At 41.5% G+C, this 24,419-nt stretch overlaps 2 protein-coding genes, 1 long non-coding RNA gene and 3 other non-coding genes across 6 annotated transcripts; 1 reads left to right on the top strand and 5 right to left on the bottom strand.

Moving 5' to 3' along the window:
- Positions 1–2,913: 2,913 nt before the first annotated feature.
- Rps12 (ribosomal protein S12) lies at positions 2,914–5,446 on the bottom strand. The gene is made up of 6 exons (XM_010626651.3): positions 5,358–5,446; positions 5,194–5,244; positions 4,905–5,021; positions 3,834–3,936; positions 3,349–3,450; positions 2,914–2,978 (listed from the first exon to the last, which is right to left on the bottom strand). The coding sequence occupies exons 2-6, from the start codon at positions 5,205–5,207 to the stop codon at positions 2,916–2,918; spliced, it is 399 nt and encodes a 132-aa protein (XP_010624953.1). The 5' UTR covers positions 5,208–5,244; positions 5,358–5,446; the 3' UTR covers positions 2,914–2,915.
- Positions 3,077–3,208, bottom strand: LOC117286064. The gene has a single exon (XR_004517202.1). It is a non-coding gene; the product is annotated as a small nucleolar RNA SNORA33 (small nucleolar RNA).
- Positions 3,526–3,601, bottom strand: LOC117286067. Its single transcript, XR_004517205.1, has one exon. It is a non-coding gene; the product is annotated as a small nucleolar RNA SNORD100 (small nucleolar RNA).
- On the bottom strand, positions 4,597–4,671 carry LOC117286056. The gene has a single exon (XR_004517194.1). It is a non-coding gene; the product is annotated as a small nucleolar RNA SNORD101 (small nucleolar RNA).
- Positions 5,447–8,011: 2,565 nt separating the features above from the next.
- LOC117286005 lies at positions 8,012–11,010 on the top strand. The gene is made up of 2 exons (XR_004517125.1): positions 8,012–8,090; positions 10,628–11,010. It is a non-coding gene; the product is annotated as an uncharacterized LOC117286005 (long non-coding RNA).
- Positions 11,011–12,909: 1,899 nt separating this feature from the next.
- LOC104863982 (protein kinase C iota type-like) lies at positions 12,910–14,659 on the bottom strand. The gene is given in 7 exon segments (XM_033763157.1): positions 12,910–13,629; positions 13,631–13,786; positions 13,788–13,975; positions 14,013–14,306; positions 14,308–14,350; positions 14,352–14,487; positions 14,563–14,659. Coding segments are annotated over 7 exon segments (1,602 nt in total). The 3' UTR covers positions 12,910–12,941.
- Positions 14,660–24,419: the final 9,760 nt, after the last annotated feature.

Raw genomic sequence — 24,419 nt, 5'->3', positions numbered from 1 at the left:
GGGATACATAGAGTTCCAGGTCAGTCTCAACTAAGTAGTGAGACCCTGTCTCAAAAAAAAACAAAAAAATAAAAAAAAGTAAAAGTGAAAAGGGATGTGGCTGTGTGCAAGCCCTTGGGTTCGATGCCCAGCACCACAAAAAATATGTAACTAGGCCTAAAGGGAGAAAAAGCAAAACTGAAACACTACTTATTCTATTATTTGTTCATGCTTTAGAGTATGAATATTGATCTTTCAGAATATTAACCCAGGGAGTGACCAAAGTCCTCATAATATCCACCTACTTACTTCCAAAGCAGGATAAGGACAACTAAGAAAACAGACCAAGTAACGGGAAAGCCATCCTTTCATCACTATGGCCTACAGCAGGCTTTCACTAAAAACTGCTCAGATTCCCATAATTTGGTTTGCATTTCATACAGATGTTATATACAATGGAGCAAAATTAGCAAGTTTTGAAGATAAAATCAATCGACATCCATCAAGGGGTCCTGAATTTAATGGCATTGCAATTACTGAGTTTTATTTATAAAGTTTCATTAAACCTACAATCACATCAAATTAGAATTGTCATACAAAACATCCCTTAAATTTTAAAGTGTAAATTATCGAAAAGCAAAGATAGGTCAGTTTCTAGGTATTAATTTTTGAAGCTTTTATTAATCTCTGGTCAAATGATGGTACCATTTGTAACGAAGTGCAACCCAAAGGGCTAAACCAAAACTCGGCTCCATCTGCATTCTGACTCCCAAAATCCTCAAAGTGAAGAATCTTTTCCCAGAGTAAGAGCCTGCAGCACTTTGTAGCCTCTTTGGTTTTCACTGACCACTCCTGACCTGCCTCCTACCGCCCCTGCTGGCCAGAGGAATTGAGTCATTTTTAGCAGCTCCATTTAAAAGCAAGTGCAATTTCCCAAACATTTAAAATTGTTACATTAGTGGTACTTTAAAATTAGCTTTAGGAATTTTTTGCTACACAGATGTTGAGAACCAATGAAAACAAAACGTCCACATTTTCCCAAACCAACACCTTGATGTACACACTTCCCTCTCCTGGCAGTCTTCATACTCCTCCTCCTCAAAATGCGATCCTGCTGGGGATTTAGCTCAGTTGTTCCACTGTACGTCTCCTGAGCACAAGGAGCCAAGTTCAATCCCCACGTTCTGAAAGCTGCTTCAAAGTGTCCTTTCATACTGCCCATTTCGGTGACATCATTCCTTAATCAAGTACTAGTAACACTGAGTTTACAGCTATTCCTATTCTTTTAACAGAAACTTGACTGTTTTAACTAAAGACTCTGGATTAATGCTTTATAATTCCCTCATTACCAAAAAAGAACAAGTTAACAGACCATCTTGGATCGGTAGGGCCACTGGAGGATCACTAGGCCCTTTCAATTGTTTTTTCAAGACACTTGAGACTAAGGAACCATCAAGACGTTTGTCTCTCCAGTAAGTACACTTCCCTCCTACAGCCAAGGAACTGTGGAGACCTGAACAGGAATGTGAAGATGGTCACGGAGCTCACATCTCCTTAAGGGTGTCTCCTGCCAAGCAGGAGCTTAGCAAACTGCCCCTTTGATATAGGTAACCAATTCTCAGGACTCACCCTCCTCCCTGGTTTATAAGTCTTTCGAAGGAAAAATCAGACTCCAATGCAACTTTAATTAGCAGTCTTCAATTAGGCTCTAGACTATAAAACTAGCTGAAACATCTCATACGTGTCTAGTTGGATGTGCTAATGCTACCTTCAAAGTGAAAGCCTGTTGCTACTACAAAGGACTAATAATGTACTGCCTCCAGAGCCTGAGCCTAGCTTTCTGAAGTGTATTTTTCAGTCAAAACCCTAAAAACCTGATCTCTCCATGATTTATCAACCACCTCAAGGACCCCCCAGTTCCCACCCTCAGCACAGGGCCACAGCAGAGTCCCCAGGAGAGCCCTCTGGCCAGCATCCTATATACCTCCCCAAACACCACACTGCCTTCAGGGTACTGGCTGAGCTTCTGAAAAGTCCACAGCTGAGAGAAGGGAAACCTGTCTCAGCTGCTCTTGGTCTGCAGTAGTGAAAACTGTGACCTTACTTCCCCTCCTAGACTGGACATTCCCCCTTTCCTTCACTGTGGCTCTCCAGAGTGCTTCTGGGGATTACCAGATTCCTTAAGCCTGAATCTATGCTGAAAAGAATACTCAATTACAAAGGAAAAGAATCTAGTTCCGTTATAAGACTAATAGATGTTTCCAATTTACCAGAATTTATACACTTGTTTCTCAACAATCCTGGTAAAAATTGACAAACTCTCCCCTTTACACAGCCTTTTCACAAGTTCTCTGATGTCCTGATTCATTTAAACATTTAAAATTGCTTATTAGAAATACATTTTATAAACTCAAGACCAAACAACAAGAGTAAGAAAATGAAGTGCTTATCATGAGGGGCCAGACAACTCTCAGGTACAAGTCCAAATTCTGCGCATGTACCAAATAATTTCCAAAAACTGTTCTCTCCAGTAATAAGAAGCATCTGGCTTCAGTAAAGATTAGGTCAACATAAACTGCAGCACACTCTGAGCAGCAGTCTGAAGCTGACCTTGCTTGCACTGGTACTTTTCTGGCTGGCCTACCTGCTGTATTATTGTCACCCCCTCAGCTCAGCCTTTCTGCAGGCTTTAGGGTGGGCTACTCGATGACAAAATGCCCACTCCCACCACCTTCTTCCTTACAGCAGGCCCACCTTTGTGTAGGCTGCTAATCTTTTCAGCACTGAGGTTACTGAAGAGAATTTCACCTAGAAACCAAGAAGTCAAACAGTTATTTTTGCTAATAGCCATCTGCAATGTTACTTTTCCCACAGAATTTATTTTATTGCCCCAAATAAAAAGCCAGACAATGAAGTGAGCCAAAATTTTTATTCATTCATTTCTTGCATTTGAAGTATTCTTCGATGACATCTTTGGCCTGAGATTCTTTGCCATAGTCCTTTTAAAAAAATTACAGGCATTTCTTACTTAGTTTCAGTAGTTCTTACCACGAGTTATACTAACATTTTAATGTCTTATACATTTTTCATCATTAAAATGTATAGCCATTTCCAGGGACCTTAATGACTTTGATACGTCTTTAAGGCTCGTAACATGGCATTACTATTGCCAGCTTTCTCTAAATTTCTGCACAAACACATACAGATAAGCAGATCCAATAGCTGGCTTTTAAATTACAGCTTATTAGAACATTTTTACACCTGTTCAGAACTACATTACTCCCCTTAAGAGGTCTTCAAAATTTCAACACCAGACTCATATACAGCTAACCAGCAAAACCTTCATCCCAAAAACAAATACTGACTTACCTTAACCACCACACAACTGCAACCAACCACTTTCCGGGGTTTTCCCTCTCGGTCAATTTTACAGAGGCCTACCCATTCCCCTAGTTTCTTGTTGTCATCAACCTATTTGGTAATTTAAAAACAAAAGCGTTATTTAATAGGCAGTAGCATTCCTGACAGAATTAAGCCTCAAAGGTAGCTGTAGTCAGAAGGGTGACATGGCATTTTCCTCAACGCAGTTCAGCAGAGGGAGCCAGTTGTCATCATGTACAGCACCAAAAACACTAAGCACCCCACCTTCTTGTTCTATTACCCAAGTTTGCATTTAGTTCTCCAGCTACAAAATGCTTTGATAACTAGCTTGAATTTACAGCCAATGTCAGACCCCTGAAAATGTGTGCATCTGCAGCACCCATCAGCCTCAGATCACACCTGTCCTAATGTTTGACACGTGACCAGCCCAACTCAGCTAAGACGCCTCCAACAGTGTGGATAAATCAACTCACCTTAATTAGGTTAATTTGATGCTCAGCACAAAGGGCCTCCACTAACTTTACGTACATAGGTTCATCACAGTTGGATGCAAGCACACAAAGATGGGCTTGGCGCCTGAAACACAAAATGCAACCACAATGAAGCCAAAACTCCAGTTTTAAATCCTGGTACAGCTAAAGGGTTATCTCTGCACCGGCCACACTGGCAAGCTGTAAGCAACACACCCATCAATGCACCATAAATGCATATGAAGCTGCTCCGCTGTGACAAACCCGTTAGACCACAATTCAGTTTCAGAGACTGGAATGCTGACGTTCAGTTAATTTCCCCCCCAAACATGCATGTATAGGCAAAGTACAAAAATTCGTGGCCAAGGTGTCAGCTTCACACATCTGAAGGTGTATGCTAAATGCAAACTACCACAAAAAGTTATACGTTAGACATAAAAACATACTACACGCTATTGCCAAGGAAGATAAAATATACAGAAAATGTCATGCCAGGACCTGCCTTAGTATATCCAGGGTACCGTCTCCACTGCATTAAAACTCATGTAAATTCTCACTGATCATTAATGTATACATGTTTTTTAATAATCAGTACCAAAATCATATACATTAACAAGCACTCCATAAATGATTTCCATAGCTACTATTCTCAGAACTACTAGTGTAACACACTATTGCTTTAACATTTTGACTAGTTAGGACTATGTTAATTATATAAGATTCCCCATCTATCCCATCAACGTGAAACTTACTCCATAACCTACAGGTTTGTCAGACTGTTCATGTTTCACCCATGAACCGAGTGAAGGGGTATCCGACAATCTTAAGTCATCATTCAAACACTGTAGTTTTTAAAGATCTACTGCTCAACCCCCTTCCAAAGCAGCAACCCACGTGCCTTAAGTGGGCTATATACGTAGATCTGAATTCTGATACCTTTTCCTAGGTTTCCTGTTGAACGGATGCCATTCAGAACTTTTGTGCTAACACCATGAACTCCACGCTTTCTTCCCTTGGTTGCGGTTTTGTTCCGGTTGCAACAACCCACAGTAGTACTGAGACTCACGCACGTACTTGTCTAAGGCTTTGGCAGCTTCGCGAATTCCACGTGCTAGGCCGTCGTGGATGAGGGCGGTTTTCAGCACCTCTTGTAAAGCCGTGTTGACGTCCATTACACCTCCAGCAGCAATGCTGAAAAGCGACAACACAAAGCCACCAGTTAAATCCTCGCAAGTTCTGACACCTTGGCCTCGGCACAAGTTTCGGCGATGTACGAGAAGTGCGCTTGTAGCAACGCCCTAGACCCAGCTCCGCAGGGCCCAGGCCTTTCCCGCACGCCTACCCCGACCCTGGGGCCACTCACCCTTCCTCGGCCATGGCGGCGGGTTACGGGTGAAGCCGAATCTTGAACACACTGAAAAGGCAATTGTTACAGTATTAAACAAAAAACCCAAATTTTTACCACCCCTTTAAGGAAAAAGTCATCAAAACAGGGACCAAAAACACTTCATCCTCGAGCCAACTCACCCCGGGCCTCCGCCTCCGCGCTACTAGGCGGCGGCAGGGAAAGAGGCTGCACGCGTCCGCCGGACGCTATTTAAAGGTTTTGCTGCCCTCCTGTGCGCATGTGCACGTAGTCCCACGAATAGGGTGGCTCTCGCAGTGCCAGACTTCGACCGTTTCTGTTTCCGGTTTGGGACCGTTGTAAAGGAAAGTTCCCCGTCCCTGCCCAGTCGGGTTCTGGCGCGCGCGACAGGCACCACAATAGACAGCCTCCCGCTGTAGGTCTCTGTTGAGGGCGTGGTCAGTGGAGGCCCAGAAAACGTCTGACGGAGCGCGAGAAAAGTCAAACATCGCTGACCGCGTTCTCTCTGGGAATTGCTCACTCTACAACTTTGTCATTTCCTTTGGTCTTCACCGACTGAGTTTTCTTGAAGGGCCCCCTTTGCCCTTTTGAGTGAACGTGTCATTCTCTGGGCGATCCTCATCTCGGTTTCCTGAGCCAAACAACACGTTTTCGCCACTTCTTTTTGGCTTTTGGGGGGACAGGGTCTCGCTATGTAGTTCAGGCTGGCCTTTTACTCACTGTGTAACGCAGGCTGAGCCAGAACTCGCGGCCACTCTCCTGCCTCAGCCTTGGGGGTGCTGGAATTACAGGCTTGCGCCCTGGCTCCTGTTTTCACTACTTTTATTAAGCACTTCTCAAATCCCACCTTCCCGGGCTGTCGCGTCTGGGTCCTCAGTCTGTTTCCGGCGCGATGCAGGATGCCTGGATCGCACCGAAAAAGGCCCAGAGTGACCGGCACGGACGGGATTTGGTGCTTGGAGGAAGGAGACGACGACGCAGTGTTTGCGAAATCCGACCCTGCTCCTTCCAGGACGTGGGGAAGTAAGGAGTGGAATTCCAGAGCCTCATCTCGATTTTTTTTTTTTTCCGGACGAAAGATGTTTAATTTTGAAGTGATTGGTCATTCTCCTGCCCCCTTTCCACAGCTGATGCCCCAAACAGCTTAATATAATCCCCGCTATCCTTTTTATTTCCTTTTAACTTCCTCTCCTGACAAGTCACCAAGCCAGTCAGCAGTTATAGGGGCCACCCTGGGGCACACAGGCGTCGATGTCAGATTCGCGAGTGCCCCGGACGTGCAGCAGGAGTTTTGGTAAATCGATAGCATTCGTTTTTTGGCTTTTCAAGTGCATCGAGTTTCATTTTTAAAGTGTTGAGATTGCGTCTCTCCCGTCTGTAACTCACCCAAGTGTTTATCGAGCCTTGCTCGAAAAAATAGTTTGGCCCCCTTCCCTTTTACAAAAGATCTATCTACGTGTTTCTTATTATCTTTTGTTTTGCTCTTTAATTTATCTATACTTTGAGTGTCTCCTGTAAGAAAAACCATTATATATGTAAGCGTGGGAGATGGGAAGGGGGTCAAAAAAGAACTAAGCTGTGTTTTGTACACGCACCAACTGCTTACGAGGAATAGTAAACAATATGCACTGCAAACTGTACTAATAAAAACCTTACTAAGTGATGACCCTGTCACTGCTTTTCTGAAGCGAGATTAAGATTCAAACCTAAGATTAGGACACCTCAGGGCTTTGAGGGTGGAACTGAGCGGCGGTGGTGAGCGCTTGGGGGTGATGCGGACAGAAAGGTGAGGGGACTTTGGGCTTAGGACAGCGTTTGGAACGCGGCTTCCACTCATTTGAGCAGGCGAAGAAAAGCTGTGATTCCAAAGAACAGGGGCAAAGGGGTGGATGCCTTCTTTGCTTTTTTTTTTTTTTTTTTTTTTTTTTTGGAAGTACTTAAAGCATTTGTAATATTCGAGAAAGAATGTAGTAGGCAGTGTTTCAGCACTTTTCTCATGACCTAAGCTCAGTAAAGGTTAATTTATTAAACATAGGTTTCTAACCCTCCCCGCCCAAATCTTCTATAAAGGAGGAGCAAGGAATTTGCTGAAACGGTGAGAAATGTAAATGGGGAAATGTAAGTGAGACCTGGGAAGTTAAACGTAGGCTGTCACCAAACAGTGCCATTTAGACGAAAGAAAAATGACTCAGTGGCTTTTAGCTTGGTGCCTTTAGGTCTGTTTTTCTCAGCATAGAACCAGTCACTTCAGAGCTGGTTTATCTTTTGTAGCAGCTCCTATTCTGTTGTGTTGATTCAAATATCATGGTCCTCTGAGCTAATAACTGCCTTTTTTTAATCAGCCACAAATCTCTCTTTACTTAGAGCTGAAGTTAAATTTCCTGGAAGCCTGTACATAACCAGTTCTAGCCCAAAAATTAAAGTTAAAGGGCACACTTGTGATACTAGGACTCAATAATACAGATTCTCTTAGCTCACTGTTTAAAGTTTACCTCTAAATTTTAGATACTGGCAAAGGTGGAAAGAAATACGAGTGGTCACTCTTCTACAAGCAGATTGTAGCATTTACATACTGTACACAGATGAGCCTGAAATCATACACTTCTGGAGGGATAGATCAATGGTAGATCCTTATCCAGCATGTTCAAAACCCTTGGTTTATTTGATCCCCAGCACTGCAAAAAGGGGGAAAAAAAATGAATTGTACAGTTTGTGTTAGGAACAACAACAGTATAGGCAGTGCTGTGTAGCATTTTCTGTGTGCCAGGTCACGTGCTCAGTTCTGACCGTGTGTTTCCCCCTTTGGTTGCCATAGAGACCCTACGTGGAATAGGGTTAGCTCTCTCTACCACGAAGGAGCCAGTGCTTGGAGGGTTGCCAGAGTCAGATCACTAGTAAGTGTGCAAACTGGTCTTTTATCCCAGGGAACTTCAAGGCTGTGCTTATGACCTTTCAGCCATTTGAATGATTCCCCACAAGATGACAGGGAGGTCCCTGGAAATTCAAGGATGACTCTACGTTTCACTTTTGGCAATACCGCAACTGGTTCTGTCTCAGTGACTGTGCTAACGTTTTGCACATGAGGTAGATGAAGGGAATATGGCAGTTAGGCAGGAGAAAAGACAGCAGTCAAATTTGGATTTCTGGATCATCTAATTGTGGATGTCTAGGGGTGCCACACAAAGGAGAAGGTTGTCATCTCATAGTTTGAAGGGTGGAAATCTGCAGTTACATTGTTAGCAAGGTTAACTCCTGCTGAGGCTGTGAGAATCTGCTGTTCCCCTCTTTCTTAGCTTTTGGAGATGGTTGGCAATCTTGGCGTTCTGTGACTTTCTTTAATACACGCCAAAGTTCCAATGGTGCTGTTGTGTCTACACATCTGTGTCCACATTTGTACTTTTTCTAAGATCAATGCTTGTTAGGTTAGAGGCCCGCCCTGCTCCAGTAGACCACTTCTTAACTAATTACACCTATCCCCAATGAAGCCTTGTTCTGGGGAGCTAGGAGTTAGGACTTCAACGTATGAATTGTTGTTTTGTTTTGGTTTTTGCTTTTGGAGACAGGGTCTCCCTATTGTAGTTCAGGCTGGCCTCAAATTTACAGCGATCCTCCTGCCTCAGCCTCCCAAGTGCTGGGGTTACAGGCATTCATATTAAGACCAGCCTCAAAGTAGGAATTTTGAAGGAGCATATTTCAATGTATAATGCCAAAAAGAGCCAGACACGGTGGTGCACATCTGTGATCGCAGCATTCTAGAGTCTAAAGCAGGATTGCTGCAAATCCAAGGCCAGCCTACGTTACACAGCAAGATCCTGTCTCAAAAAAAAAAAACAAAAACAAAAACCGAGAAGAAAGAAGAAAAGAGCTGTAGAATAGATTAAATGATAGAAAGGCTCTTTGAGTTTTAACCCCAGAAAACCTTACTCAGAAGCTCAGGGCCGGGGAGGGTCAACGGGAGCAGGTATGTTAAAGATTTTATATCTTTGGTCAGGTACAGCTAAGCTGAGTTAAAAATTCCAGCTCACTTTGCAGCTTCTAGCAAAGTATATTTCCGCGAGGTAGTGTGATACTGCTAGAATGCTGCTGTGAAGATTAAATGAGGTAGTTGTTTTGTTAAGTGTTTACCACTGTGCCTGTGAAACAGAAATGTGCCATATAAAGAAATTCATGTGGAAAGGTACTTAAATAGTTCTCCTGTCCTAAATTGCCCAGCTCTTAGTATACTGCTTTGCAGACTGGATTCAGTGCAAGTGTGTATTGAATGAATTCGTTTAATTAAATAAGATTAAAGATGCATATGGTACATTCCATTCCTAAAAGAAAACCTTGGTGAATACTATCATAAATTAGCATCTGCTGAGTTACATATTGGAGGCTTTTGGTTTCCCAAGTGAGCTTTGTTTGTTCGTTTGAAGACTTAAAATGTCCCTGCATCAGAGGTAGAGACTAAACACAACACTATGGTTGGAAGAGTCTTATGCAGTAGCAGAAAAGTATTATCCTTTAGTAGCTCAGGAGAAATCTAACCCTCATTTGCTATCGCATGTACTGTACTGTAGTTTTAAACACATTAAAGAAAAATTAATCATAGAATAAGAAAGGCTTGTGTAGAATCTCATTGTATCAGAAAGAATCAAAGGAGAGAGAAATTTGGTAAGAAGGAAAATAATTTAAAAATAAGAAAGTTGATGGGTGAGCAAAAGTGGGGAAATAGATCAAAAAAGGCTGTCAGTAATCCTGCAGCTTGTAAAGTTATTATTTTTCAGTTTCAATTTCAAAACCCAGTTTATTAATGAAAAAGGTAACACAGGAGAGTGGAACCAGACAAGTGCATAGCCATATATGAAACTACTGCAGAGCCAGTAGTGCATGCATCCTATGTGTTCTGAGTAATTTTCATCGAAGTTTCAGAAGTCTTCTTAATGTCGATGTAAATCAAAAAGCAAAACAGGTTTTCCAAGGAATGGCTGTATTTATGTGGGAATAGCACTACAACGAGAATCACAGAGCATTTCAATAGGAATGTCCAAGGAGGCTAGGGCAGTTCAAGAGTTAAAGAAAAGCTAAAAACAAAACTGAAAAGAGCTGGGGATGTAGCTCAGTGGTGCCGCCACCGCCACCTGCCTGGCAAGTGGAAGGTTCCAAGTTCAGACCCAGGTACGAATACAAAAAAAAAAAGGGGACTGTGTCAGACATTGTGAAACAGATACTTGGCCACAGTGAGTCATCCATCACATGAACACGTCAGCTGAGGTGGGATAGACAGTTGCCGGCCAGCTGTCCTTGGTTCAAGTGCTCTTTGTACGAGGCTGCAGGGGCCTCTTGGGACTGACAGTTCGGATGGGCTTTTGTGACAGTCACCACGAGAGCGCCAGGCACAGGAGCCCTTCCTTAACCACCTCCTCCCTTTCTTTCTTTCTTTTTTTCTCAGTGCTGCCAACTTTCGCATCACACGTGCTGAGGACACTTCCTCTCCTTCCTGTTGCCTAACTGCCCGGGTACAGCGGGGTTGAATCAGAGTTCATGGAAACTGAACCTGCTCCAGAAGCTGACTAGAGAAAAATTAACGTTATAACTAAACTCATCATTAACCAGCAACTTGATAATTTATAACTGAAATGGAAACAGTGGTGAACAGAGCAAAGTGTAACGTCAAAATTTATTCCACTGGGATAAGAGGAGGGCCCGAGTATATGGGACTCCAGCTCTCCAGCTGCTTCCTGTAGGGTGGCTCTGTTGGTATCTGTGTGACAGCTCTGAAAATATGGTCTGAGGCTCTGAAATGTGTTTAATAATAGCATTTTAAAAAATTTATATTCAATGTTTTAAAGGCTGTTAACATGAAAAAGAATATACACCACACAGATTAATTGTTACCACCAGCAGTGTTGTACATGACAAAAATCAAAACAAAACAAATGTATAAAGTAAATATACTGGCACTGAAAACAGAACTTGAAATTTAACCCAAGCTACATATGCATAACATGATCTGACCACAGGGTTATGGAAAATGAACTTTTTTTTTTTAGAATACCAGAATGCCAACCTTTCTGACTTCGACTGCTTTATTCCCCTGGTGAGTATTCTGAGATAATTTCTATATAACATGAAAAGAACTGGCATAACACTTAAATACTACAGAAACAAAGAACAGTTAAAAACATATTTGTAATGCAATTCTGTGTAAAATAATACACAATCTTATGACTTATAAAATTTACAAAGACCCCCCCCCGAATAATGGTTAAAGCCTCATCAAAGAAAATGCTCATCATTTGTATACCATCGGCAGAAAACTGATAAGATTTTTACTGAAGGGAACAAGGAAGATATCTAATGAAGTCATTTATTTAAAGTATGCTCAAAAATGTTCTTAAAGTTGTAAATTTCTGCTTCTACCACCTTAAAATACTACACCACGAACACACTTTCTACTATTTAATTGGAGGACAAAAGAATACCTTGAAGAAAGGGTTTCTCAAAACAAGGTCAAAGGCCCAAAGGGATTCTAATGTGGGCTCAGTAGTAAACATGTTAAACAAACACCTCGTCATTCTTCTACATTCTGAAATGACCTAGGAAAAAGAGCAACACTTCATAAGACCACAAACATATTTCTGACATGTTGGAATTCTCTATGAGTTTATGTTGTGGTGAGTGCTTTTTGTTTTAAAACAAGTTCCAGGCAATAAGAGAAACATATATGCCTTTGAAATGAATATGTGAATGTTTGTAAATATTTTCCTTTGATGTTTTCATTAGTTTCAAACTAAATTATTGGAAGAAAAGACAATATATGACTATAAGCTTTGGAGAAGTTATATTTCTCTTAAAATGGGGCATCTGAAAAAGATTAAAAGATAATTTATTAAATGTTTACAGATTTTAAATCATTCTAAATTTAAAACTAGATGGGTTACTAAAGTGAAATTAAACTAAGATTGTACCATTATAACTTATTTACATTCAGAGGATGATGGTTACCTTTCACATCCTTGGCATAAAAATGGTACTAAAACAGAGAAAGGGATGCTATATCTGGCAACTTCTTAAATAATAAATTGCTAAACACTAATTTTAATAAAAACAGTCTGAAGAGCTCTGCCCCTGAAATGAATGTAACTGTGTATTTCACATGTCATCCTACTAAATAGAAAAAAAAATTAACTAAGGAGGACAGAACCATATGTGTAAAAACTTATCTGAAAAGACAGATATATAAAATATGCATTTTTATTCAAAATTGTTATTTATTAAATTTCCTTGAAGACTACATAAACTGAGCCCCAAAAGTACAGATAATGTGGTTTGGAGAGACACTAGGAGAGGTAAGACATTCTACTTAAAAGACAAATTTGTTTTCTTGTATCATAAATAAAAAAGAAAAAGAGATCAGGCACTATGTCTCACTCAACAAATGGGACGTGCATACAAGTGTGGTTAACAAGCAATTGCCTCATTCTTATCTAAATCAGTTCATAAAAAGCAACTCTATCAACAAAACATTCTGTATTCTCTACTATAGACTATAAGAATCAAGTATTACATCTAAATATAACTACCAAAACAAGTTAAAATTAGCTTTTAGACAGCTGTGAAATGGTGAGTTGAATCCAACCAAGCAGGTAACAAGTTTTTCCAAGCGTTAAATAGCATAAGCAGAACACACCGTTAAAAAGTGAGGATCAGACCCATTCTTCTTCAAACAGGCAAAGACCATTGGTACACTCAGAGCCTGCAAATTAATACCCATCAATCTTCCTGGCAATGTCATTATCAACTGGGGTGAGCCAGACAGGTTCATTAGTAAATTGAGCATCAAAGTTGTCCAAACCAAATCCCCCAGAAATATCTGGTCTAAAGGGAGGCACCACCTCCTTTTGCTCCATCATCTCCCAGTTAACATTTCGAAAGAATGGATGCATCTGAACATCAGCAAATCCCCTTCGAGGTTGACAACCCAATTGTTCCTTTGGGTCCCTGTTCAGAAAACTGTACAGGACCCTTGCAGCTTTCAGAGACAGACAATGAGGTATGAAAATGTCTCTCTCCAAAATGACTTGTAAGAGATAATCGATGGAATTTTCATAAGGGTTATCAGAGCTCTCAACAAGATGGAATGGAGACTCTCCAACTATCATCTCAAACATCAGGACTCCAAGAGTCCCCCAGTCCACACCGAAGCCATAATCTTCCCCTCTTATAATTTCTGGAGCCAGGTAACTAGGAGTGCCACAGAAAGTGCTGGTGGTATCTCCTAGCTGTAAGCCTTCCTTACAAATGCAATAGTCAGTGAGTTTAATGTGCTCTTCTGAGTCCAGTAATAAATTGTCCGATTTCAAATTTCTGTAAAGTATCCCTCGCTGGTGAAGATAGTTGAATGCTAAACTGATTTCTGCAGAGTAAAACCTAGCACGTTCTTCAGGAAGTATTCTGTTTCTGCAAATGAAACAGTAGATCTCCACCATTTACATAGTCTAGGACAAAGAACAGTCTTCTTTCTGTCTGGAAGGAAGAGTGCAGTCCAACAAGAAAAGGACAGTTAGATGCCTGCTGTAAAGTGTGCTTCTCTGTCCGTATCCAGTCAGTGTTGGCAAACTCTTTTCACTGCTTTCATCGCATACATACGATCTGATCTTTTCACTTGAACCAACAGTACTTTCCCATAGCTCCCTCTGCCTATCCCGTGAAGCAAAGCAAAGTCCTGAAGACCTAAACCAGGTGAAGCTTTGCCACGTTCCCCATTGTTCCCTTCCTCACTCTTCGTCGACTGGTTCTAAAGCCTCATGAGTTGAAAGATCATGTGGGGTCACTGTCTGTGCAGGGTCTGAAGCCAGGGATGATGGATCCACTGGCATCGTGGTCTCCGATGGTAAAGAATGCTGCCCACATTGAACTGTGACAAGTTTGTGGCACTTCTTGTGAACTGAGAGCTTACAGCTGGTGCACTTATACACCTGGCGGCCAAGGCCCCCTACCCGGTCTGTGCAGATGGCACAGTGAGTTTGCCCGCTGACGCATTTGGCTTGAAGAGCATTGCCATTTGCACTATACAGCTTTCTCCAGCGGTCTGCAGCTCTGTGCCGGATGGATTTCTCTTCTGGACAAAGGTACTTTAGGATGTTCTGCTATATAAGGCAATGTATGGATTAAGCTCAGAATCTTTCTTTAGTTCAGAAAGCTTAATGGCCTCTTCTAACTCCAACGGAGGTGACACAGTATAGGAGTCTCCTTCCTCCTCTACCCAATCTGTGGTGAAAAGCTGTTTATTGTCCAAACACCACACATCTCAATCTTTATCACACAGGCCCTCAAAGGAGCTGGAATTCTCAAAAGACGCTGTCACGATGTCTCTTCTCAAACTCAGGACCGATCGGGTAGAGGTGTGGGCGGTGGAGGTGCCCAGGAAGAGGGGACCGTAGACCAGTTGGCTGCCCAGGAAAACGGGCAGGAAGGGCATGGTGAGTGAGTGAGGCCCGACTGCCTGCATGGACCATACCAGCCGGGATTCTGCAAGGCTCCCTGTGAAGTTATTTCCAATAGCGGCGGCCAGGCCCAGGTGGATGTACACCAGGCTTCTCAGTGTCTCTTGGGGGCAGGTGGCTGTGACTTCGGTCTCCCTCCCTGGACTTTGACTCTAGGTTTTCTGTGCTTGGCTCTGGGGAGACCTGCCCATTGCGACTGGGTGTTTCTGGGCCTGGTGATACTTTCCCCATGCTCTTCCCAGTTTCTGTGCCCTTGGCATTTGGGCCTAGGGAGACTTCACAGGGGCACCTTGACTTTGGTAGGTCACTGGTGGTCACTCCCGGGGAGACCTTCCCTGGGGTATCTGTGACAGTCGTGTGGCTGCTGCAGTGCGGCCTGTGGCGTCTGGATGGAGTCAGCCGTGTTCTCAATCTTTCACAGACACTTTCTCTGCCTGGGGTCCTGAGGATGCGGCTTTGCGAAGTGGAGAAGCAGCTCAGCATGTTCGCTGTTGACCGTCTCTGGCCAAGTGGCCTCAGGAGACAGCTGGAGTAGATTGTGATGCCCATTAGCAAGGGTTCCAGGTTCTGTTTGGTGATGTCGCCCAGGAAGTGACGTCACGTCTTGGGGGTTCCACAACCGCAGTCCCATGCAATAGAAAACCCTATGGCCCATCTTATTCTTCATACTACATAAAGCAGTGGCTACTTATTTTACTACTTTTATCTAAGCATCTATGAATCTTTTTGTCTATATATCACCTACCTGTTAGTTTTTCACTTTTGCATTACCGGGACTTGTACCCCGCATCTCCTGAGTGAACTATAACCTCAGACACTTTTGTCAGACATGCTCTGAGGGTCTCTCTGACTCACCAGATATGTCAGGTTGGACTCCCCCATGTGGTCTTCTTACCTCAGCCACCCAGAGTGATAGGGTTACAGTCACACACCATCTTGTCTAACTCAGTGTGCTATTTAGAAATAGCAAAACTAGAAAAACACTTTTGCTAATTTAGCTTTTAAAGCAACGCGTGTGCACTGACAGTTTGCATGTAAGGAGTACAGTGGTCAGGGGTCTTTTTCCACATAAAAGGCATTTTTCCTGAAGATACAAGGCTGGGGATTTTCACTTAGAGAGCTATTGTAAGACTTAAAGTCTCACTTTTACTCCTGGGGCGTGAACAGCCAAGAGGCCTCCATGATGCTGAGCCCAAAAGCTCAGCAAGGCTCCAGGAGCTTGTCGAACAGCGAGAGTCACCCAGGAAGGAACACACCAGGCTGGTTGGCAAATAGATCTTTACTAGTCTGGCCAGACGGCGCTCCTGAAGCCAAGTAGCTCAGAGAGGCAGCTAGCTCAGAATCAGAGGCCATTTTATACAGGACTATAGGGCGGGGGGGTTACACTCCAAACTTACAGGAAGGAGACAAAGGCAAGTAATCAGTTGATCTGAGCTGGTGATCATCAATCACATACTCGACTGATAAGTACTAATGATCAGCAGATCGATTATCCATTGTTCTATTTACAACTTAAATTGCGGTGTTCAGAACATTCAATTATGGGCAAGTAAGGAGTGGCGTGATTGATTTTGGGTCTCTATGTTCATTACAATTTCCATCTAGTTTTCCAGCTACTCCTAAGCAGTTACCTAATAATTCACAATTAATCATTAGTTATCCTATAATGGGTGTGGGGGGACAACAGTCTCTGGGTCATTTTGCTGGTCAACATGGAGTGGCTCTAGTTCAGTTAGGCTGTTACATTATGACTGTTTAGGATGTTTTTCTTTCCTGGATTGATTATATCATAATGTTTATTTAATTTGGGAGCATTGAGACTTTCTAGAAATTTCCACAATTTTCTTTGAGAGAGAAGAACGCTTATTTCAAAGTGCACCTGTGGAGGGGGTGGATCCATAGCAGGGTGAAGCTTCGAGGTGCACGTAGTATTCAGTACAGTGGTACAGTATGTCTCCCTGAATATAAGACCTAACTGAAGTACCTAGTGAGAATTAGCCATGGGCCAGGATTTAGCTCAGTGGTGCCACCACCTGCCTCGCAAGTACAAGGTCCTGAGTTCTATCCCTGGTACCCCCCCAAAAAAGACTGTAGATCATAGACAGATACTACTCACTTAGTAACACAGTTACATTTTCTTGCCTCAATCTCTTTTTTCTCCCCCTATTTTGTATTGTTTTTATCTTTTCTTCAGATTTTTTTAAGGGTATGGGGGTTTTCTCACTTTTTTGGTCTTCATTTTATTTTTTGCCTCTTATTTTTTGGTCTTCTGACTTCTCTTTATTCTTCTTTTGCTTTTCTCTTGTTTTTGCTGTTTATCTTTTTTCTTTTTTTGTTTTTTTTTTCCAATGAATAATTTTTGTCACTGTTATTTCCTTTACTCCTTCATAGGACTGACCCTCTGTCTTATTTTCTCCCTTCCTTTTCATACCCCATCAATTAATTTTTTTTGAATCTTGCTTTTTATGTTCCCCATTCTCTCTTATCTTTATTGGAATAAGAAACACGCTTTATGAACCTCTAGATAAACAGTTAACTTTACATTATTCCTCTTGAGTACTGTGCTATTGTTAGAAGAATAAAGTTGTTCCATTTACTGTAGGTCAATAGTAGGACAATATTTGGTTCATTTCATGTTCATACTGTAATTATACAACTCTTTCCTATAGACAAGTCTGGTATAGTGGTAGCTTGCTTCACAAACTTCTTTCCACAATTCTGGTTGCAAACCAAATTGGACAAGAACCAAATCAAAATTTCCTCATAAGGGCAACATTGAACCTAACCAATGAATTGGTCATGGTTCTTGTCCAACTCAGTTTGTAAGCAAAACCATGGAACGAATTAAGTTCATGAACTGAGGTACCACTATACTTTATTGGTCCTTAGGTTTTACAACGTTCAGTTTGTATTGACTGCTATAATTTGATGATGATTTTATTATTATAGCCAAAATGTCATAGCTGTTGCTATTAATTGGCTTTCTTGAGGTTCCAATATTCAGATTTCTGAGGGGTCATTAACAATATCATACCCCAGTTTGGGAGAACTGAGTACTGGCTGAAAATGCTGTCACTTTCCATCTCATGGAAATGGAGGTGGTTGGACTCAGCGGCTGATTGCGGAAGGCCACTCTGGGAGCAGTGTTGTGTTTTCCTTGCTGGTTCCAACTGCAGGTGATTCCTTCAGTCCTAGCGCATTCCTCATGTTCCAATTCGTAGAGGTTTCAGTCCATAATTGGCTGGCTCCAAGGCAGAGATGCCACACAGGCGTTGCAGGGGAAAAACAACATGGTGTGCACAGGTAGCAAAGTAACAAGGGGAGAATAGCATTTTTTAGAGAGTCATTGAAAGGAAGCCAATTCCACCACCAACCTTAGAACTACGGCTACGTTTTCTAACACCAAAAATGAATGTAAAGGGTAAGCCGGTGATACAGATTTTCCTATTATCTTCTAACCGTTGCTTTAGTCAAAACCACTTTCAGTCCTGAGCATCTGGGAAGTCATCAGCAGAACTCAGTAAGGAATTGAAGGAAATGCCCTGAAGCATCTTTTGGTTTGGATAATCGATATCATTATTTTGAAGTAATTTAGTCATTAGTAAATACTGAACGTCTGTGCTGTCTGCCATGTTTATTTTCTGATTTGCCTTGACTTTTGCCACCTGACACTGAGTTGTAGCTGCCAACGTGGCTCCTATGTCTACAGCTACAGCTGATGTCTTTATTTGTAAATGGCAATATTTCCTTCTCCAACCTTAGGACAAATAAGCACGCTCATTGTACAAAATGTGCATAAAATTATATTGATTATAGTTCTTTTCCAGCAACAAAATGAGCTATGACCAGAAACAAAAGGAATAAATTTACTTTTTGCTACTTATTCTTTTTTATTAGAATATGTTTACAAGACATAGGAAATACAGTCATAGTGGGCACTAGAAATGAGTATGTTAGAAAGGTGGGGCATGGCTCAGAGGTGTTGCTGAGAAGTCAGGCCTAGGAATGGCAGCCATGGGATCGCTGCAGGAACTTGGTTACAGGCACTCATCAAACGTCTCAAGCAGAGGATACTGATGATCTTCTGAAGATCTCTCACCGATCCATGACAGGCAATTAGGTTAATTGCAACTACTGAGTGCTAGAAGGTTCTGCAACCTAGCTGTCTTGTAGGTAACAAACGTGACTGCAAATGTTACAAAGAACTACCCAAAGACACTCAAGAGAAACTCAAAGCAGGTAGAACTGGGGCTACAGGTGGGGACCAACACTGGGAAGAAGGGATACACAGTGGATTTCTCTTTTTCACGGTTTTTAATGTGATGACATCTCCCAGTTAGCACCACAGAGAGCAGCTGGTAGAGTTCCCTGGACAGCAGAGTTTAGAGCAATCACAGGATCTAGAAACAGGGTGAGGGAAAAATCTCAAAAAGGAGAGATCCAGAGAAGGGGAGTACAAAATTCTAGGTATTCACTTTGCCTAAATCTCTGGCTGACTCCTGAACTGCATAAGCACAGGGTGGAAGCCAAACAAAATTGAGAGATTTCAGTGACTTTCTCTTCCATCAATAGGGAAATAGGTAAAAGGTTTGAGTTAGAGCAGGTGCAGGTTAATTTTCCGCTTTTTCCCCTAAAATCAAGATTTTTTTGAAAGAATATAACAGAATGTTAATGAATACATCATCGACGATGTCCTTCATCTGGTCCACAATCATTACATTAGATAGAAATAAGAGAAAATGATTCCTACTCTAGAAAAGGCAGCACACAGAAACTAATCTGTGGTGATCAAACATTAGAATCTGCAGATAAGAACTTAAAAGCAGCTATTGAAAATATGATGATGAATTTGATCTGTAAAGTTACAAGGTAATGAAGGTAATCTGGAAAATTGCAAGATTTTATATGAAGTGCTATAGTACTCACACTAAGTGGACCAGAAAATTGGGAGTGTGGATTGTAAGTCCTAAGCAACCACTAATAATTGGAAGAAATATAGCTAAAAGGACAACAGGTAATTTAAAGCAGAATTCCGAATTTTTTTCAGTGAAACAGAAACAAGATCCAAAATAACAAATAAATGAATAAAAAGAAGGGAGATGATTTTAAAAAATAATAATAAAATGGCAGAATTAAGTCCAACCACATCACTCCCTGCCTTAAACATAAATAGACCATCTGCTCAAATGAAAAAGCAGAGATCACAAGAATGGATATTAAAAAATAAATTATATTCTGTCTGTAAGAAACACATTTTGAATATGAATATACAGGTTAAAACTACAGGGATAAAAATGATACTAAGGGCCAGGGATTTAGCTCAGTGGTGCTGCTGCCTGTCTTGTAAGCACAAAGTCCCAAGTTCAAGCCCTAGTACCAAAAGAAAGAAAGAAAGAAAGAAAGAAAGGAAACCAGTAGGACATGTGGCCCATGCCTATATCCCAGGACTCAGAAGGCTGAAGCGGGAGGATTAGGAGTTGTGGCCTGGGCTACATAATGAGTTCAAGGAATGGACAGATGATTCACTGAAGTATTTGCAGACATTAAAAAATTAACAAAAGAATATAGTGAAAATATTTTATGCCAATAAATGTACCACTTAAATGAGATGGAAAATTCCTTTAAAGTTTCGCAACATACTCAAATCTGACACAAAGTCAAGCCAATGTCAATATGTTTACCATATAAAAATTTATCAAACATTGAATCTTGTCAGACATTTAAGGAGCAAATAATACCAGTCTTATTCATCCACAAAATGCAGAAGGAAGAAACGATTCTGACTTGTTTTCTGAGTCTAGGATTACTTTGACACCAAAGCTTGACAAATGAAATTATAGATCAATGCTACTGAGAAGATATTACCCAAACATTAACAAAATACTAGTAAACTGAATGCAGTAGTATATAAAAAAGATTATATCCCTACTGAGTTGAGTTTATCCCAAGTTATATTAACATTAGGAAACTGATTGATATTATTTTAATAAAATAAAAAATTTACAATAAATGTACAAATATCGTTTGATAAAAATTATTACCAATTCATGTTAAAGTTCTTCAATATATTAGAAATAGAAGTGAGAGCTGGGCATGGTGGTAGATGCCTATAATCCCAGCACTCGGGAGGCTGAGGCAGGAGGATCACTATGAGCTGGAGGCCAGCCTGGGCTACATAGAGAATCCAAAACCATCCTGAACTATATATAGAGAGAGATGTTGTCTCAAAACACACTCAGACACAAAGGAATCGAAGTGAGCTTTCTTAATCTGAAAAAGGCACCCATGAAAAGCCAACAGCTAACCTCATACTTTTTGTTGAAAGAATATTTTCCCTATGAGATTGGGAACAAGGTGAGGATGACCATTCTCATCACATTAATTCAGCCTTTCACTGCTCAGCCTCGGAAGGGCAATGAAGTAAGGGAAAGAAGCACACACTGAAGAAACAAGGAAGTAACACTATCCACGGATGACGTCACTGATTAGGTAGAATGTATGGAACTACTACTAGGACTAAGGGGTTTACCAAGGTTGCAGGATAGAGGAATAATATAGAAATTCATTTATTTTTATGTACAATCAGCAAATGATAGGCGCTACAATGTTGAAAAATATAATTGTTTCTAACACTAAGATACTGAGGAATAGTTTAAGATGGAGGATGTGATTTTTGCACAATCAAAACTGCAAAGGATTCCTGAAACGAAAGGTGGTGTACACAGATAGACACAGCAGGTACATGGATTAAAACATTCCGCAGCTGTTAGACATAAATCTCATCAAATCTATCTATACTCTGAAAAAGTCTCTGTAGGAATCCTACCAAGCTTTTTGGAAAAACAGAGATATGATTCTGACATTTGTACGGAGAATAATAGGACTGAGAATGTTACGGAAGGGATTGGCAAGTGACACACAGAGAGGCAGCAGAATGGAAGTAAAAAATAAGGTTTACTCCATCGATGGGGTTGGATGACACCTAATGGCGGTGCCCTGATCGCCTCCCACATTGGGTTACAACTCCTTTTTATAGGTTTTACAGCCTTGATCTTATTCAGTTGGTTACACTGCATTTTCACAGCTCACTTTGCTGATACCCAAAACATGGTAGCTTGACAGTTGAATTTCAACCCTGATGCAGTTCTTTGTCAGGGAAGTTACCTTTAAGATTTATTCAGTTACCTATTCTAGCCAGGGGGAAGGGAGCATGTTTGGTCAACAAAGCTAACAATGGTTCTTTTCACTTACTAAACTTTTGGGGGAGACTAAGTGCCTCCCTTACCTGTTAATTCTGAACTAAGCAGAGTGAGGGGCAGAAGTTATCTTATATTGTGACATTTCTTAAATTTTCACTATTAAAGTTTTCCCTGTTGAGAATATTCAAAGGCTCCTGAAAGAGAATAAATTTGGAACGTTTTCCAACCTGATTTCAAACACACCAGGCCTTGGTGTGTCCTACAAGCAGGTGACTGGAAGAAGACTTTCACCTAAAATCCCCTCTGTTGAGGGTGACAGTGCCCTAATACAGCGGGTGTGAGGCCTGGGTACAGGATTCCACGCCTGGCTCTTGTGGCATTGGCCACACATAGTGCAATGGTGTCCAGCCTCACAGAGCAGGTGTCCTGGGCCACTTGAGCACTGATCTCAGGACTTCTTCTCTAAGTGGTGTGCACAATGCCCCTGAGGATTCACTGTGCTTCCTAATCCATGAGAAGTTCATTTTCTGCTGATTTTAGTCAAAGTCTTTTCTTTAATTAGCAACAGGGTATCCTGACTGACACAAATGCTAGCACAAAAGGTGAAGAAGGGTCAAAGTGACTGGAGTTGCATTTTGAATAAGAGGATAAGTATGAATTCCTCTGAAGAGGTGCATTTGGACAAAGACCATAGTATAAAGCTTATAAAGCAAAATGTCTCCTATATCTTCTATGAACATCTGTATGTTTGTGTCTAAATGAGCATATGAAATCATAAACAGATTATCATGGGAGGCTGATAAGGCAGATGTGATTAAACTGAAGATCTTAAAATGAGGAGTTCATCCTGAGAGTGCCCTAAATTCCATCAGAATATCCTCAGAAGAGTGTGAGAGAGAGAGAGAGGAGGAAACAAAATAAGCACAGAGGCAGAAATTGAAGAGAGAGAGGCAACAAAAATCCTTCAGACATCAGATGCTCTGGAAAGTAATAGATCCCCCAGAGCCTGAAGAGGGAGTGGGAGCCTGCTAAACTGTCGATATGGCTCAGATAGCAGCCTCTGTGATGGTTGGTTTTTTGGTTTTATTTGTTGTTGTTGTTGTTGTTTTTTGGGGAGTGCAGGGCATCAAACTCCAGTCCTTGCACTTAAATGTTACAAAGTTTATGGTAGTTTGTTACGGTAGCTTGAGAAAAGGAACACAATAATACAGAGGTAATCCTTGATTTAAAGATGTCTTTACTCTCAGTAAGGAGGCAATATGCATACACAGAACTTAAACTTTGAACTTTGAATTTGGATTTTTGTGAGGTGAGCCGTACGCAACATGATACACTCTTGAGCTGCTGGGCAGTGGTATCACAGCTCCTCCAGCTCCCAGCCGGCCAGTCCCTGAGTCTTGAGGGAAGATAGGTATATTCTGCAGGGGGCTGTGAAGCTAAACTACAATGTTGCAGAGGTTAGGTGCGATGAGTGCATTTTAAATGTATGATAGTTCCAGCTTGTGAATGGTTTATTTTGGCACAGCCATGTGATAGAACCAGGGACACTGATTTTTATGTTGACTTTGATCATCATCTCATCTAGAGAGAGAAAGGGAGCTGGACATCAGACGTGGAGAGGAGTCAGAATACACATGAAACCCACGAACAAACATCGCAATGCCTTCTGTGTAAATTAAAAATAGTTGGTTACAAAAAAGAATGCAGGATTAGGAAAACATACAAACAAAAAAAGATGCGCTTGAGCATGTAAGACTGGTTGCCCAGGGGGAGGAGGATGGAGACAAGCAAATAAATGCCAATAGAAATGAAAACTTCAGTTGAAAGATTGCCAACAGAAAGTTGGGAAAGCTTTCTGTTAAATGGTCAAGGACAGAGAAAGCAAAGTAATGTAGAACAGAAAAAGAGCAGTAAGTAGAGAGCCAGTTTGGAAGACCTGCCATACTGACGTGCTCAAAAACAGAATAAGCGAGCAGATGTAAAAAAAAAAAAAAAAAAAAAAAAAAGGCTGTGAGCCGGAGCCACTTTTTCCTGCTGCTGAAGTGAAGTGATGAGAATTGAAAAGCTAAAGGAGACTGGAGAAACCGGCAGGGCTTAGATCATAAAGCCTCCATAAGGCTACCTTGAAGAAGCTTTGCTGGAGATAAGCCTCTCCTGCCACATAAGTCTTATGCCTCCTTCAAGGACAGAGGTAACTTCACTTTCGCCGGAAGCCATCCTGGACTCATTTTGCCAAAGTACACAGTCCTTTCAATATTAGCAATCAGAAAGAAGGTGGGGCACTGAGGGTAGAGGCTGGGTGGCTCTCATTCATGTTTAAATTCACAATGCCTGGCACAGGGGGAGATTCAACAGTGTTTCGCATTGGCCCCCAAACAATTTCCCCTGTCTCCAAATTTTACGCCTTCCCAAATAGTACATAGGAAAAGGCACGTGAATGTGAAACCTAGTTTTTTGTTTTGTTTTTTTCTGGTGCCAGAGAATTGTGAATAAGAGATTAAGGCTCCAGCCACATATTTAGAAAGCCTATCAGCGT

Source organism: Fukomys damarensis, unplaced genomic scaffold, assembly GCF_012274545.1.
Source record: "Fukomys damarensis isolate Sample0158 unplaced genomic scaffold, DMR_v1.0_HiC HiC_scaffold_14, whole genome shotgun sequence".
Lineage (NCBI taxonomy): Eukaryota > Metazoa > Chordata > Mammalia > Rodentia > Bathyergidae > Fukomys > Fukomys damarensis.
This window is presented reverse-complemented; position numbering and strand designations above follow the sequence as displayed.